This window comes from Rhamphochromis sp. 'chilingali' (genome assembly GCF_963969265.1).
Source record: "Rhamphochromis sp. 'chilingali' genome assembly, chromosome: 20".
NCBI classification, from domain to species: Eukaryota; Metazoa; Chordata; class Actinopteri; order Cichliformes; family Cichlidae; genus Rhamphochromis; species Rhamphochromis sp. 'chilingali'.
In genome coordinates this window covers 32,999,743-33,017,226 of record NC_137947.1, presented here as the reverse complement: position 1 = coordinate 33,017,226, position 17,484 = coordinate 32,999,743, and the positions used below count along the sequence as shown (strand labels likewise).

The following is a 17,484-nucleotide window of genomic DNA, read 5'->3' as shown; positions in this document are numbered from 1 at the left end:
CCTGCTCTGCAGCTTTGTCCTCGTCATTAAAAGCATTCCAAGTGTCAGCGCACCACTTTTGTTTTTAAACAAATGGTACTGTTTTCCGCCTTAGATGATTATGTCTCTTCAAATAGGGGCCATTTAAAGGGTTTGCATATAATAAAAAAAAAAAAAAAAAAAAATCCTAGTTACTAATAACATTTGTAATGAAGAGAAAACCTCAGTAGGCACATTAAAAATCACCTAAATGCATTTCTGGCTGTTTTAAAAGCCACATGTACTGGAGTGTTGCTTTACTGCAGTAAAGACATCATGCAGTATGCACCCGCAAGAGTCAGTGCTACACGCTGTGCAGTCTATGTTAATGGAAGAACACGCCAAAACGCTGTCAACAGCATAATCCAAGGATCTCTACAATAAAACTAAACATTTCAAAGTGCTGTGTGATACGATGACATGATTACATCTTACATATATACGGATTTAAACTCAAATGTGAAAAGATGGACAAACACAATGAAGTCATTTTGAGTGGAGTGCCAAGTTAATTTTTCAGTCCCGAGAGTTGATGCAAAGTGGCATATATGTTTTTATTGTACTGGAAGGGAAAAAAAAGTAAATCATACATAAACTGCTCTCACATACAGACAAATGAAAACCACCAGCAAAATCACCAACAATGGGCTTAGGCAGGGGCGTACAACTCCAGGCCTCGAGGGCCGTGCCCTGCAGGTTTTAGATCTCACCCTGGGTCAGCACACCTGAATAGTTCATTAGCAGGCCTCTGCAGAACTTCAGGACATGTTGAGGAGGTCATTTAGCCGTTTAAATCAGCTGGACACGTCTAAAACCTGCAGGACAGCGGCCCTCGAAGCCTGGAGTTGGACACCCCTGAGCTAGAGACATGGTTCAAGGGTTCCTCTATACAAAAAGACACACTTAAGACAAAGTTTGACCATTCACAGCTAATGTTACACTGCACAGGTTAGCAGTGTGAGTGTACCTGAGCAGCCAGCAGTTTTAATGCCACATTCCTCAGCTTGCGTGTTGTGCATTTCAGCACATACAAAACTACGCTTGCCACAATTTTTAAAAGCATGTCACCTTAATATGTGACGTGCTTGTAGTGCTGAAGGCAGGTAAGAGTAAAGAAGGGGAGGCATGTCAGAAAACTCCAGACTACACAGAGGGAGTCGCTTTCTTTATTTAAAACTCTACAGTAAATACAGGTACATACACGGTATGTTTAAAAGCCTCGCTCCGCCGAGCATTCAGCACCGAGTGAAACATGCAGTCGTGTGCTGACGTTCAGCTGGCCAGCACATTGTCTTTAACTGGAGACATGGGCTCTTTTTTCTGACAGCCAGTCATCTTCTGGGCTTCTCTGAAAACACAAGAGTAGAAGAGTTTACAGCTCTTCAATTAAATAATACTGTACTCATCACAGGCATACCATGTCTATGTTGCTGAGAAGCTATGAGCTACAAATGCTCCCAGTTTCCTTTTGACAGCATCTTTTAACAATGTGAACAATGTGACCTCAGAAATATTCTCTGAGTAACAACAGGAGGAAAAGCTGGAATAGTTACTGGTGCTGCTCGACACCTTAAAAACCTTGGATGGCTTTGAAGCGACTGAATCATTTCTGACAAACTGTTCGTTAATTAACTTTTGATTTGACAGAACAAGATAAACCTGGTAACAATGGAGGTAGATAACATGCTCGAAGTGTACTGAAAGCAGTGTTTGGTTAAAAGGAGCCTACAGTTTTCTTTGAGTAGTCAGTAAGGCCAGAAAAGGTCTACAAAGACAAAAAGCGTCTGTTTGGATTTCATTTGTAACACTAACCACACTTGTTGGCTGTTTCTGGCTCACTGCAGCAGTGGTTCAACTCCAGTTCACACTTTTACCTGACTTACATTTTTTTATTTGATTTATTTGTTTTATTCTATTTATGGCATGTTGCTCTTATTCCATTGCGTTTCCTCATTTTTGCTGCTGTAACTTGTCACTGTCCACTTTCTGCTGTCCCACGTGTGGGTCTAATTAAAGTGTATCTCACATCATGGCTCCTGTGCTGATTTCAGGCTTTGAGTTAATAAGCACCGCTCAGTACAAAAGATAAAATAACAATTGTATATATTGAATCTTTAAAGCTAACGTGGATTTTCTGGAAGGTCAGTACTACCAGCTTGTGTTTTACATGCTTAAACTCAGAACCATTGATGGCCGTGGTGATGGACTATGATTGTTGTGACTTCGACACTGAAGTATTTCTCCTAATTACTTTTTAAAGCTGAAGTTCCTCCAGAGGCTGCTGATGGTGGCCTGGACACCAGGGTTGTTTTCATTATTCACTGAGGGGAATTTCTTGCCCAGATTCAAAGACCTTTTCCTCAGTCCGCTGACCCTCGCTGGACCCAGTGTTTGCACTCTTGCCGTTTGACTCTGGCTGCTGGTCTTTGGTTTTGGCAGACCTGAAACCTGGAAAGAGAGACCATGTGCATGAAGAGACACAGAAAACAAAGGTGAAGAGGTAGGGGCTTCTTTTTGGTTTAAAACATGGCGTCCTAATATGTAAGGAAACTGCAGTTACACATGTCATGGCAACACTGCCTTTGTTTCCCCATCTGTGAGATTCATGCTGTCCATGTTTTCACAGACAATATGAAAGACTGATGACAACAAGAATAGCGTTGGAGCAAACCAGTCATTGGACTGCAACATAGTTCAGAGCCATTTCAGGTGACAACACCTGGTGACTGACATAATGAATCAGTCAATGTCGAGCTCAGAGCGGAGAGGATTATTCTGCACAGTTCAGGTTTTCATGCACACTGAAATCCCAGTTAGAGTTTTGAGCATTTTTACAGTCATTCTTTCATTATGTAAGAGCAAAGACCGTGGTAATGTCTTGGATCAATACGATTTAGAAATAGTAAAGAGTAGAATAAAATCTATAAACTGTGCGTGTGGGCATGGATGCAGCTGTCAGACCGGCAGGCAGTCCAGAAACATTTACTGTACACCACTGTATCAACCACTGTTGAAAGTCACGTGGTCTGTCAATCTCTATTATGGTTTCATCTGACTGCAGCAGTTTCCTTCAAGCCTTCTCTGAATCGTTTAGATATTCACTGTGTGCCAACAACTGTGTTGTGGTCCCAGCTCCCTTCAGGTTAACAAGCTCCTTAACAACATTGTAGTCTAGGTTTTGATTGGCCCATCACCATTCTCATGATCATCTTCAGCCTGTGAGGAAAGACCTTCCACACTGAGGGCCACTAATGGTGAGATTGTTTCTGTGGACAGTTGTGCTGTATATACATGCCACAAGCTGAGATCATGCAATGTGTGTGAGCCAGACTTCCTGCTGGGTTGTAATCAAGCGCTTATGTCACTCAATGATATGCAACTTATTTCCCCTTCTGTAACTGACCAGTCAAAAGCTCCAGGTGTTACAGAAGAATGCAAACCAAATGGAAGACCAATTCCTCGGTCCAAATAAATAATGTAGGTATTAATACAAAATAAAACCTAGAAGAAAAATCGATACCTTATCACTTTTTTGTTGTTGCATGTAGGGCTGGGCCATATCACACCTTTTATGGTAATACCGCCTTTGTTTTCATACGCACATGGCAGAAAAAGCATGGCGGAGAATGAGAAGAGCGAAAGCGGATCGTTGAGTGAAACCATGAACCTGAACTGGTTTGTAAAATGCTGCAGCTTCACTGGTGTGGAACTGGTTTAGCTTTCGTCCCTCAGACACACAACAAAGCACTTTTTTTGGTAGCGCATGCTAGCGGGCCGTCGTTATTACCGTGTTGTTTGGAAAATACAGCGCACTTAAAATCAATCCTTTGATTTTTCTGAAAGTCGACAGAGCCCCTTATAATCCCGTGCGCCTTATGTATGAACTCTGGTTGTGTTTACTGACCTCAAAACGATTTTATGTGCACGGCGCTCAAAAATCTGTCAGATGTTTCAGTACGACTTTGCTGAGCTACGAAGCCGCACCGCTTGATGGATTGTCGGAGCATTATGGCATCGTAGGCGGAGCCTCGCGGAGTGATACGTACTGTGCTTCAACATAATGTTACCGTATTGTGTGTGTATGACCTCTTTAAGTGTTGTGGATATTATACATGGTTATGCTGAGGATGTGTCGGCCAGTTTCCACTGGAAATGCCTTTTGGTTAAACTGTCAGCGAGGAATTTGCATTTGCACTTTAAATGCTTATATAACTTTAATGCACATAAAAAACAGCTGCTTGTTTCAGTGAAATACATTGATGTTTTTTGCACTAATAAAGTTGAGGAGTTGTAAACTATTTTGTCTCGTGCCAATTATATCCTCAGTTATATCGTTATCGCAAATTTTCAAATGTATATGGTGATAAATATTTTTGGTCATATTGCCCTGCTCTAGTTGCATGGATTCATTTGAATTCTCGGGGAATCCCACAAACAGATGAACAAAAAATGAAACCGTGCTGCCCCTCACCCTCCTAGTAGATGTAAGTATGGTACGAATTTCAAAATCCTACGTCACCCCGGTCTCAATGCAGTCACGTTTTCAGAAAACCTCTGATTTTGACCTGAGGTCACGGTCAGTGGGATTCAAACTCGATCGAGATTTTTCGCAGATGCACCTTTGGTATGAAAGTCCGACATTAGGTTCTTGTCGAGTTGTTGCATTCACAAGATTGTCAGAAAAAATGGATTTGTCTGTGACCTTTGGGCTGTTGCATCTTTGGTATAACTGTGTCTTATTGCTACGGGACAAGCTGTATGGGACAATGCAAAGCACGCACATTGCATTGTGCAGATGAACCGTCAACTGTGCAAGAATGGCACAGTTTCAGATTATACAGATTTGTGGTGGTAACTTCCTTTGTGGAAACATGAGGCAGTTTAGTGTAGTACTCTGTGTTTGACTTTAAATAGCCAAAACCTCTCCACAAATCCTTCAGACGTGTGTGTTTAACAGTCTTCTCAGCAGTTAGCTTTGGGCTGTCTTATTTCGTAAGACATTTGTTTCATCTTCTCTTGTATCTCACACACTCCTAATGTACTGGTGTGTATGGCTGACTCTCATTGTTATTGGCCTTTTGTGCCATCTGTGAAAACATTCACCGACTTCAATCAACACTTTGTTGTCACCAACAAACAACAATTTAAACATTTTATCGCCCAGTTTATAACAAACGTGCCAATCGACACATAAGAAAAACCCTGTGTTGGACGGTGTTGAACAAACTAAGAGTGCATTCAGCTGTGATTAAACACAAAGCCTGCACAACGCTGGATTCTGGTTCAAACTCACCTTAGTTCTCGGCATGCCAGGTTTCACCTCTGCTTCTGCTGAGTGTGTGGGACTGTGCTCTATCTCTGAATCTTTGCTTGAATTACTTTCCTAAGGAAGCAGACAAAGTCAGACACAGAAAAACAAAGTTGTGAAACCAGAAAAAACCTTTCTATGCAACTACTCAACAGAAATGAAACTGTGATGACGCTGACCCAACCACAAGGGACAAACAGCATTTGTAAAACGGGGAGATTTACACCAACTTACCGAAGCAGCATCCTCCTGGTAGGAGGAGGAGAAGCTGTAGGTGGGGGCTTCCTCTTTATGGTAGGAAGTGAGGTAGGGCTGTGACTGGGAGAAATAAGCGCTGTCCTGGGAGGGAGGGGAGTCTGAGAGCTCATCCTTCTCTGATTTTCTGTCCTGGGAGAAGGGCTCTGGTAGAACCGAATCTCCAGAGGGTCTGGTGACCTTTGGTGGAGATGAACAGCTTTCCTTTTTATACTGGAACTGCTGCAGCGCAGACAAGCTTGAGGTGGACAATGGCGTGCTAGATTGTTCAGTTGACGGGCCGTCTGACCAGCGAAATAGGCTGAGGCCACGACTGGCTGAACTGGTGGTACTGGGTGATGGAGATGGCTTGGTGGTTTCCAGAGACGGGCCATCTGAACTCTCAGCGTCACAGTTCTGAATGCTGGGTGAGGACTTCTGAGTGGCTGTGGAACTGCTGAAGAATCTACACGTGGGAAGACGGTCAGGTTTAAATAACTGCACATTAAAAGTGAGGGGGATGGTGAACAAATATTATTGGAGCATTTTTTGGTTGAGTTACAGTGCTTGGTTTAAAGCAATATTTAAAAGCTTTAGGACAGGGTGCCAATTTCATTTGTCTCAAATTTCAAAAGGACCAAAATGACTCAAACATTATTAAGTATCACCTTCATCACACTGAATGTGTCAAGCACATATTTTATTCAGTTCATAGTTTATTTCTGAGCTTCAGAATAGATTTTCTTTCCACTAATTTGAGGCATTAATCAGAAGCAAGAGCTGCAGCATCATATTATTATCCTACTTCCTTTTTGCTGTCTTGAATAATAACATGTTCTGATGAATTTTAGTATCTCACAGAACTTTCAGCCTACCCTGATATGAACCAAGTCTCTACCTTACCGATTCTGTCACTGACAAAGAGAGGAATTATTTTCCACACATCTGTGTTCAATAAGGGTCCAATGTTGTGCTTCTACCTTCATTTATCTACAACTAAAATCCATGTCAGCCGAGTCCCTCTACTGGCCTGTGTGATTAAACTCACAGCCTACATCTCACTTGTGCAAAAGTCTAATAATATCCTATTTTGTAACTGAAAAGAAACACACTGCTGACATAGCATTATCACATTTGGTTATGACTTCATAACCTGTTAGGATGAAGATCTGCAGAGGCACAAGTGTTATCAGCAGTGCTGCCCTGGTGTTGTGTCAAAGAGTCAAGACCAACTCTTAATACAACAGAATATACATTGCAATCAATACACACGTGTGTGTGTGTATATATAGCATTTCTAGCTGGACTTCAGGAGGCCCCTGCCAGAACCAAGCATCAGTGTCTTAATGCCTCCATGACCTGACCAAAGAGCTGTGTGGTGTGTGCTGGGCAGCAGGAAGCAGCTGGAAAACTACGTGTACTAAGAATTAGGGGTGGGGGGAAAAATCGATACTGTGTAGTATCGTGATATTTTGTTTGCTAATAATGTATCGATGCAGGGACAGCAGAAATCGATATTTTGTTACAAAAAAGGTTTTGCTCTGACTTCAGAGCACGTTGATCCTTTTTCTGAGCAAGAATCCTGACGCTGTCCAAATGTGTTTAACTGTTTTTTATGGCAGCAATAAACACGACAGTTTACTGATTTTAATTTAAGACATGTTTTATTTTAATTAAGTTTAAAACTTTTATTTAATGCAAAATTATATTTTGTTTTAATTTACTTTCAAATTCTTCAGTTGCTGAAGGGGCTGCATAGTTTTCATATTGCATAGTTCAGAATAGCTGTAATTGTACCAGATGGTTTCAGTTAAGTTGGACTAGACTGTAATACAAACCGTTCAGTTTGTCAACAATAAAACTGAAATGAGAGAAAGACTGAGTGCGAGACTTTGATATTAGATAAAATTAATATTGATGAAGTTTACCTTTATGTACAGAATCTGAATATCGCAAAATATTTTTAAAAATTGCAATAATATCGTATCGTGAGTTAAGTATTGTGATAATATCGTATCGTGGGATGTATGGTGATTCCCACCTCTACTAAAAATGTTGGACAACACTGCAAATAAACATTGTTCAGTCTGTGCATAGAGTCCTTTCAGTTAGTGTCAGAATCGGGCTAGTGTTACCTGCTGCGTGTGACCTGACCATCCTCCTCAGCTTCCTGGTTCCTCCTCTGCAGGACAGTGGCAAATATGTTGCGTGACCGGGGCAGGCTTGTGACTGTGGGCTTGTCTGCTGGCTGGTCTGACCTGGAGCGCTTTGGGCTGGATGAAGAGTACTCCTGCAGCACATCCTGGTCCGATATACTTGAGTCTACAAGAGAGTACAGATAACAAAATAAAATTTAAAAAAACAAAAAAACAAATAAAATCTTGTGAAGCTGCAACCATTAAATGATGACCCATTGTTTAATTTCCTCTTTTGTATGTTTTTGTCCTTCTCTGAATCTAAATTTCAAGAAGTCACAACTACCCTGAGTTCAACATGCACCGGCTGCTAATTTTCCTGATTTGCATTTTTCTTGTTAAGCCGTACATCTAGCTTCCCACCTCTCTGAAAGCCATTGTTAATTCTACCTCTATCTAGAAAGGGCGGATAATATTTTATCTAGGTCTGTGTACTAGTTTCCTAGTGGATGTTGAAATCTGCCAAACTAAACCAACTTCAGGCTTCGTGTCAACAAAACTGTCCAAACAAATGAATTACCTGCAAAATAAATGTACAACATTAACATGGATATCAGCAAAGCTGCACGGTTTAATGTAGCTCAATAGTGTAATGTTTAGTATTTCTACATGAAAATATCTTCGTGCTAATTGTTTCAGCTATGCTTCACATACTGAAACACGGTAAATAAACAGAGGCATGAAACGTAGATACAGAACAGATTTGTACTTCGTTACATTCCACTACACAACATAAGCACAGCAGGACGATCTCACCCTCTCCGGGCCTCTTCACCTGCAGCTCTCTGCAGGGTATCCTCAGGCCATCCAGGTTGATGACTCTCTTCTTCCCCCTGGTGGAGGGAGGCCTGTCTGGAGAGGTTGGGGGCCGGGCAGGTGCCGCGGTGGCTGGCGTAAAGCCTCTGCTCCATATACTCGGCCCTGTGGAGGCCGGTGAGTAGTTCCAGCTGTGACTGCGGCTTTTGCATTGCTGAAATGAGGTTTGGAAAGTTGTTCTATATTAAAAATAACACTTTATTTTAACACCTTTGACTGACCATGATCCAGTACCTGTGGAATAGGTTTGTCTGGGCTGAAGTCATCGATCCTCTCCATGCTGTTGATGTCAAGGTTTCCCAAGGCCATTTGCAAGCCCTTATCATCCCCTAAATGACTGAATTTAACATCAAGGACAAAATACTGGGCAGGCCAAGGCAGGCAACTTACTCAAGTCACCTCGCTAAATCAAACACGAGTGGAGATAGGAGCAGATGTGCTACAGGACACGAGGATACAGTCCAGCATAGCTCAGCGTGGCTGGGTCAATGTGCTCTGGGTATGGGTTGAGGGGCACGACCTTCCTCCTGACGGGATCAAAAACCAGCTGATAGAGAAAGGTGTTATTGGCTCTGACAAATCCCTCGATGTACTGCTCGGGAACGACGAGACTCATCTTCAGGTACTGGCCCATCTTTCTGATTACCTGACAGGAAGATGAGCAGTCGATCAGACGTGATCAAAATAACTGTCATTGTCACTAATTAAGAGCGTGTATAGAATAACAACTACGGCATCTTAGGGGTGGGGTGGACAGGGTTCATTTCATTTTCAATTCAATTTTGTTTATATATTTTATTTCTAACTCGCAAGAGTCAGAACAATTGCCTCGAGGCACTTTATAGTATAAGCTAAAGACGAAAAATGAAACCCCGGCAATCACACAACCTCCTTAAAGAGGCAAGCACTTAGCAGGAAGCAAAGACGTCCTTCTAACAGGAAGAAAGCTCTGCTCTCCGGCAGCCATGTGCCACAGCTACTTAGCTGTGAGGGACAAGAAAAGACAGCCGACATTTAACACGTGATTTTCTTATAAGTAGGATTATTGTATATACTGCAAATGACCAAGCAGACACCATGATCAATAAAATATCTAAATTGATGACTTCGTGGTTTTGGCCTGTCCTACCCTCAGTATATCAGGGTCTTTGGCAAGCTGCAGCAGCTTGCAGGCTTTGCCCAGACCGATGCCATGCAGAGAGGCAAGATAGTCACAGCCAGAGAGGATGCACATGTAGCGGAACTTTTCCTCAGTGAAAACATTCCCCAAGGATCGGCAGCGGCCGAGGTTGCTTTGGTCTATCTCCAGGCCATTGCCCTGCTTGTCCATCTTTAGAATAACCTGTGAATGAAAAGAAAAAAAAGAGACAGATTCATCTTTAACACAGTGCTGTTTGCTCCTGCTAATTAGAGATTACACTAGGTTTAAAATAAATTCATTCTTCACTGACATATGGTGTTGCATGCATGCAGCTGGAAATGCACCTCCTGAGTTTAGATACCTTTTTGCACCCAAATGCCAGCAAGTCAGAGTCCTCTGTGATGACCGCCTGGGCCAAACCAGATTTACTGAGGTAAGCCAGCTGAGCATCAGCTTCATACGGAGCCACAACACAGTCCACGCCTCTCGCCCTTGCAGCCTGGTCCAAGAACACACCAAAACAAGCCTTTCACCTTTACATGACAATTTTTGTAAACGCATTTTAGTATTTTCTGCACATGCAAACAGTTTTAGACCACTAAGGTTTTTTTGGAGTGTTTATGCATAAACAAGCAAAGATGGAGACTTTTTGTGAGAGGATGACTCGGTCACTTTGTGATTGACTCGGTCACTTTGTGATACCTAACTTTCTCCACAGAAAGTATAGATTTTATTGCTAATTAAGCAACAAACCATTCATTTCCCATTTACAGAAGCACGTGCAGTACATAAGATAAGAACTTTATTTATCCCGAGGGAAATTCTTTTGTCATGCACATGCTCAGTGCAGCAAGAGAAACACAGGAATAAAGGCATACAACAACATACAATAAGAATTGTAGGATACAGCAGGATAGAGCAAATATGATATCAAAATAACGCAAAGTAACAATGTAACTATATCAGGTAAAAAATAAGTAGTAGGGTTGTTTGATATAACGATATATCGGATGATGACATGAAAACATCTATCGTTTGTTTCATGGTGTTTTCATGTTTTCATGGTTATATTCATTTCTTAAAGTTCTGTCGTTCTCTTATAGTTAAAATAACCGCACTGCGGACAGACAAGATTTTAGCTTTGTCGTTAGCAACAACGACAGTAACCCCAGCCTGGGGCTTCGCCGTCTGCTTGTTTTTTTCCCCCCCACATAAACCTTTCACAATAAAGCTGAAGATCCTGTTGAGGTTTTTCAAAATAAACTGAAGTGATAACAAATAGAAGGACCAGTCAAAACACATCGAGGACCTTATTCCTAAACGAGGGGCTACCTCATGGACGTGGTTTGGTTATGAGAAGTCTGACACGGACCAGAAAACTGCACTATGCAGATTAAGGCACAAACTGGTCCCCACCGCAGACTCAAGCACAACAACCTCTTCTACCACCTACGCAAGTATCACGTGACGGAGGACGGCGAGAGTTTACAGATGAGAAGCAAAAAGAGCTACACGACGCCCAGCTGAAAACACTTCACACAAGCCAAGTTCCCCGAGATTCACAGAATTTCACAGAAAATGTGAATTTGTTGCGATATATATTTGTTATAATGATATTGTTGTCAGGACGATAAATATCTTATATCAAGATTTAAAATCTTGGTCATATCGCACAGCCCTAGTAAGTAGAAACACCAGAAATAGATAAGAGGCACAAGAAAGAAAGAGGAAAGAAGCTTAAAATGCAGAGAGCATGGGCTCAAATGCTAATCCAGACAAAGACGGCGTCAAGTGAAAATGCATTTGTGTGAATGTGGGTTTAAGATTAAAAGCATGCATCAAACACCCCCGCTGTCACAGAACAAGTTAACACGATAGGTGACAGTGATTACCAGAAGCACTTCATACGTCGCGTGTGAGCGCTCATAGGTCGATCGAATAAGAAGAAGAACCCCACCTTAATCAGGTTATGAGCCATAGCCGGGGTGATGTTAACACAGCGGTTAAAACACTCTCTGGCCTCGGACAGTTTGCCCTCACGTAGCAGCTGTCTCCCTTTTTGTAGGTTGGTTTCTCTGCGTCTGAAAAGTACAGAAGTGAAATCAAACTGAGGGCATACAACGTGAGGTGGAAGGAAGTGACAGTCATGATTTGAAACCATACGATACGATGCTGTGGTGTCACTGTTAGCAGGAAAGAAAAAATTAGGACAGTCACAGGTACAGCTCAGCTCCCTCGTCAAGGATGTGGTTTTGGACATCTTTTGCTTCATGAAGTTAAAGTATTTGTTTGTGATGGGGATGTGTGCTCATTGCTCGGGAACCTTCACAGAAACTCTGAAAGTCTCCGTGTGGTCAACAAACACATTATTCCCATATCATGATCTAAACCAGGGGTCCCCAATCCCAGTCCACGAGGGCCGGTGTCCCTGCAGGTTTTAGATCTCACCCTGGGTCAACACACCTGAATCACATGATTAGTTCATTACCAGGCGTCTGGAGAACTTCAGGACATGTTGAGGAGGTAATTTAGCCATTTAAATCAGCTGTGATGGATCAAGGACACATCTAAAACCTGCAGGGACACCGGCCCTCGTGGACTGGGATTGGGGACCCCTGATCGAAACCAATCACAAACAGTCAAGGGTGGAGTACGTTTGAAAGTGCAGGCGGATAGACAGAGGTGAGCAGCCTAGACCCAGAGGCGGATGTAGCTGTGGGGAAGGAGAAAAGATGAAAAGAACACTCGATAACCTTTTCATTAAGGCCTGATCCGTCTGAAATTCATGACACGGAGCCATCGACCTCTCAGCTTATGTCCAACACTGGTCCAGAGACTGCATCAGATAATGAGCCACATATGATGGACTGCGCCCACTGAGAGTAAAAGGGGGTAGTGTATACATTTGGAAGAGAGCGGCTTGTCCACTTTCCCCGGCTAAGATACAGTAAAGCTGACAACATGATGCACTGCATTTCCTGTGGTGAGTGTGGAGAGACCATGGCTGACAATACTGCATTTGTGACTGGTGCTAATAAGTTTCCAATTGAAACGCTGAAAAAGCACAGTGTATCCAGAAAACACATATGCTGCAATAAATGCACTGCCCAGTGTCCCCGCTCCCCACGGCCTTTCAGCAGCAAACAGGCCGTCAGGAGGCCGACATGATGATTACGGTTAACATTACCTACGATGTTTCCAAAGAAGATGTTCTGTTCACCAACTTCAAGTCTGAAATAATTCTTCACAAGAAAAATGGCTTGAACGTAAACCCACGTACAGTAATGATGTCGCGTGCGCCATGTTTATGGTGTCATTGCTGACACACTGGGAAAAAAGAAAGAAGAAGAAGAAAAAAGGGGGCAAAATTACAGGAGTTGGCCATCTGAGGGGCACGTGACTGCAATGGAGGAGAGTCCATAGATATCGAGCTGCTCAGGTACTGAGATGTTTGAAAACTGTGGGACACTTTGAGGTCCTTCCAATTTAGATTTAATTTTTATTTCATATATCTTGAGATGTTTAAGTTTACATTTCAACTCAGTGAAGCACTTCCAGCACAAGTAAAACTGCGGTGTTAAGCAACGCAGTTGAAAATTTTGTATAAACCCAAAGAAAAAATAAACCACAAAAAAAAAAAAAAAAAAAAAAAAAAAACCAGGCGCACCAGTGCAACCGTGGCAAAAAGTTAGCCAACATGACGACTAAAGGCCGAGTTTTAGGAAAGAACCACGGTGTTGTGCCCACAGCTTTGAGCCACTCACTCAAACTGTCAGTCACGCAGTACTCCTTTCTAAATAATCATTCCTAGAAGCAATTATCACAAACGCATCAGGCATGCTTTTTTAGTGCAATTTGCTATAAATACCACACTACAACTAGGGCTGCCACGATTTGTCGACTATCAAAATCGTCGACGACTGATTTAATAGTCGACGCGTCGTTTGAAGCTTTGTAAGATCCTGAAAGACGCAGGAATAAGTAGCAGGATTTAAGAGTGTAATAACGGACTGAAACAGAAGATGGCAGCACTGCATGTACAAGGATGCCAGCTGCCGTTAAACCCCGAAGAAGAAGAAGAAGAAGAAGCAGCTGTGTCCCAGAATTCATAGCGCGGCCCAGCTCAGTTTCCAACAATGGCGGCAGCTAGTTAGTTTTAATATTACTCTTATTATTCTTTCTGGGTCACAAAATAAACGTTTAACATATTTTCAGCCGAGAATGTAGCTGTGTAAACCTCAAATATCGGCTCAGTTTATCAGGACACCACATATTTTCAAAAGCGCTCCGACGTTTTCGGAGACGTCTGTTACCCACTAGCTCGATAGCTAGCCGGGGGTAAGGCTAACTAGCGCGGTGAGAACACCGGACTCCCGGCAAATTGTTTTCAAACCCACCCCCGTCTTTCGCTACTCAGGTTAAATATATATGAGTCACTTAGATAAATTAAAATGTTATTGTTTGGCTTTTTTTTTTTTAGTATTTTATTTGTTCCTGAGTAAATCGGTTTGTCTGAGATTAAAGTTATAGTTTTTACACAGCTGAATAAACGTCAAGCAGACAGCTGATTATCAGAAGTGTGAGATGCTGGAGAATATACTCCGGTGTCCTGTTATATTTTAGATAGCAAGGAGTTTATTAAACTTCACCGAAACAATCTGCAAATTTCATTAAAATTGAATAAACTATCATCTTGTCTTTATTTTTAGTTAGCACCTTAAAAGCTTAAAGCTGTAAGCTAATGATAGTTACATAAGACCAGATGCTGCTGGTGCAATAAGCTGTAGTTTTACGTCCAGTGGATGATGATCTGATTAGTCGACTAATCGCATAAATAATCGGTGACTAGTCGACTATCAAAATAATCGTTTGTGGCAGCCCTAACTACAACCCAAAAATCAGGTTTGCATGATAAATTTTGAACACATCCTTCCGTAAGAGAAACTCCTACATATGACTTAAGATCAGACGCAAAAATATCTCATGCAGTCACAAAACTGACGCTCTTTCGAGTGTCTTAAACATGAAAACATCATTTTGTGTTGCTCTCAGTAAGACTGCTCCTATGTGTTCTTTCTTCTTTAAAAGCCCAGCCTTTGTAATGAATCAGAATCAGAATACTTTATTGATCCCTGGGGGAAATTATTTTTTGTTACAGTGCTCCATTTTAAACCAACATTAAGACAAGACAGACAATACACTAACTAAGAATAGTACAATATATACATATATATATATACATACATAAGTCACTCAGAAGTGTACTGTATTGGTTTCTTTCTATCTGGATGCATCGCAAATTCCTCAGAAACTATCAGGATCCCAAGAGCTGTGATTGTTCTCACTTTAGGTTAAACTTGTTCAAATGTATATGTTTACAGCGAGAAGCAAACAAAAGTAAATACTCACTCTCTGCGAGCCTTTTCCACCTCCTGTTTTGAAGGCAGATTGCGTCCATCAAACACCAGTATGGGCTTAACACTGAAGGTCAAGAGCATGTCCACAAATTTCATGCAGTACCACACATACCTGGATGGGGCAAATTCAACACCACTGTCAGTTCTAGACTTTAGGCCATTCCTAATCAGAAAACAGCCTCATTCAGAACACCTTTAGTTCACTTTGGTTTTATTTGCATTGTGCCAAATCATAACAACAGATAAAGACCCTACAACAACAGGGTCGTTTTAATTGATTGAAAATAACACAACTGCTTACTGGTCAGTCGGTTCTCCTTTAGCAAGTTTCTCAGCACACGAGAAAGCTCCTTTATGCAGCCAACAGTAGGTGTCCACAGCTACCGTCTGGCCTTTGTATTTTTTCACATTGACGGGCTCTGCTGCATCTTTGATGAACTGCAGCAGTCCAGAGATTCCCATTTTGAGCCAGTGATCGGTGTCACGCCGATTCTGAACATGAGAAATCATCATCAGTAAGGGATAAAGAACACCTTCAGAGAGGGTGCATCTAGCGTGGACACCTTCAACTAAAATGGACTTTGTGGACTAAATACAGGTTTAACAGCACTATGTCACAAATGGAGGTTTCTTCTGATGCATCAATTCCAAAATCCTGGGCCGATACGGATTTGCTTGTTGATAATTCTGTTTGCTTTCTTTACAGCGCTCCATTTTTCCATGACATTTTGACAGTGTAAGACTGACGGGACACTACAGATTAAAAAATAAAACAAAATCAGCCATCTGTCAGTGTCAGTCAACAGGCCCACTGCATTCTACCCATACTCAGCAGATATATCAATGCAACCAAAAATATCCTCCAAACCTACAGTGACTAATATTTTGCTACCTTCTATTTCACTTAAGAATTGTTTGAAGGCTTCAGATTTACTTTCCTTTTGCTAATGTTAAAGCCACATGCACAGTAAACCGGATTTAGATCTAAATGCCACACGTTGTTTTATTTTTTTAAACTAGCTTTAGCTATAAAGTTGTCACACTTGTATCGTGTAAATATAAACGTATGCAGTGGTAAACAGCGTTCAGCGGCGTTAACACATTCCTATATTTACCTATCAGTTCATTCATGAGCACGTGTGAATTATTCATGTTTGTCTGATAATTTGCACGTGAGCTGCTCGATTCCCGCTCCGTAACAATAACAACGATAAGTCAGCGCAGACGTTTCTGCTTTGAATGCGCTCAACAGATGAAAATCACACTGGAAACGCCTTGTTATCGTATGTCGTTTAAAAGGTAGCTGGTCAGTTTCTTGGCTCTACAACTGATGTCAGTGTACATTTCTCCTCAGACGAGAACACGCAAAAGCAGTTTAACGTAATTCGACTAAAGGTTAAAAGTTAAACTTACCTTTTTCTCGAAATTAGCGACACCAACAGAGCCCTCGACGACAGAAAACTAGAGGGAGTTTGGTTTTAGCGCCAAAAGAAGTATTTCAGTAGGAGATGTTGCTATTGGCTAGAGTCACTAAGAGGCAGGGAACGTAATAGAAAAGGGAGTGTGCTTCAAAACATCACCGGCGTGACGCTACGTCGTGTCCATAGGGCTGCTGTAACGACCCGTATCTCGTTGATGTGGGTGCAACTCAAATCTTCCACATTAGTCGCGGCTGTGGGAACACCACCAGAGATTCGACGACATGCCATTGGCTCCATGTTTCTGTCCCGTTACACTGTTTACCCGCCTCTTTGCGAAACGAAGTACGCCGGTACAGAGTGCTAACCTCCTGTAATACTGCAGTTCCTCCAAAGGGCCACTAGAGGCTGGATCCAAAAGTCCAACTGTAGAAAACAGTCATTGGCAAAAGCGAAGAAGACATGTTCAAATGCATCTGTGAATTTTGCTTTCTTTCTTAAACCAAAATGTATGTGTAAATTCATTTGCTATCTTAAGAATGAAATCTCCTGGTTAAATAAAGATAATAATAATAATAATAATAATATATCTGGTAGCAAAATATCTCCCATACCAAGCTGAAAAAGAATCACGTAAAAATGTGCACTGCAGGCAAGTGTGAGCAGATCACACTCGGCTGGATGTAGATGAGAGCCTATGATCTATGACCTGGCTTTAAATACCCTCAAAACACACTGAACTCTACTTTGCACAAAATACACTCAGGCTTTGCAGTACTTGGGGCACTGTTCATTTTTTTCAAATTAACAACATTTTGTTCTGATGGATTTTCGTAGCCCTAATATCATTAAGCACTTAACGACACAGTACAGTACGAACAGGATTTAAGGGGTATTAAGGGGGATATTTAACAGTTTGTACCCATCACATGTGTCT

At 41.8% G+C, this 17,484-nt stretch overlaps 1 protein-coding gene across 2 annotated transcripts; it reads right to left on the bottom strand.

The window, feature by feature from the left end:
* Window positions 1-532: 532 nt before the first annotated feature.
* Window positions 533-16,690, bottom strand: exo1 (exonuclease 1). Of its 2 annotated transcripts, XM_080869030.1 has the most exons (14): window positions 16,543-16,690; window positions 15,431-15,621; window positions 15,122-15,241; window positions 11,670-11,793; window positions 10,074-10,211; window positions 9,701-9,913; window positions 9,030-9,217; window positions 8,806-8,908; window positions 8,512-8,725; window positions 7,696-7,882; window positions 5,561-6,026; window positions 5,312-5,401; window positions 2,270-2,466; window positions 533-1,366 (listed from the first exon to the last, which is right to left on the bottom strand). In XM_080869030.1, the coding sequence occupies exons 2-14, from the start codon at window positions 15,589-15,591 to the stop codon at window positions 1,291-1,293; spliced, it is 2,277 nt and encodes a 758-aa protein (XP_080725156.1). In that variant the 5' UTR covers window positions 15,592-15,621; window positions 16,543-16,690; the 3' UTR covers window positions 533-1,290. The 2 variants fall into 2 exon arrangements, 1 of the variants encoding a protein (XP_080725156.1); XR_013970083.1 differs by lacking the exon at window positions 533-1,366 and having other exon boundaries at window positions 2,328-2,466; window positions 8,531-8,725.
* Window positions 16,691-17,484: the final 794 nt, after the last annotated feature.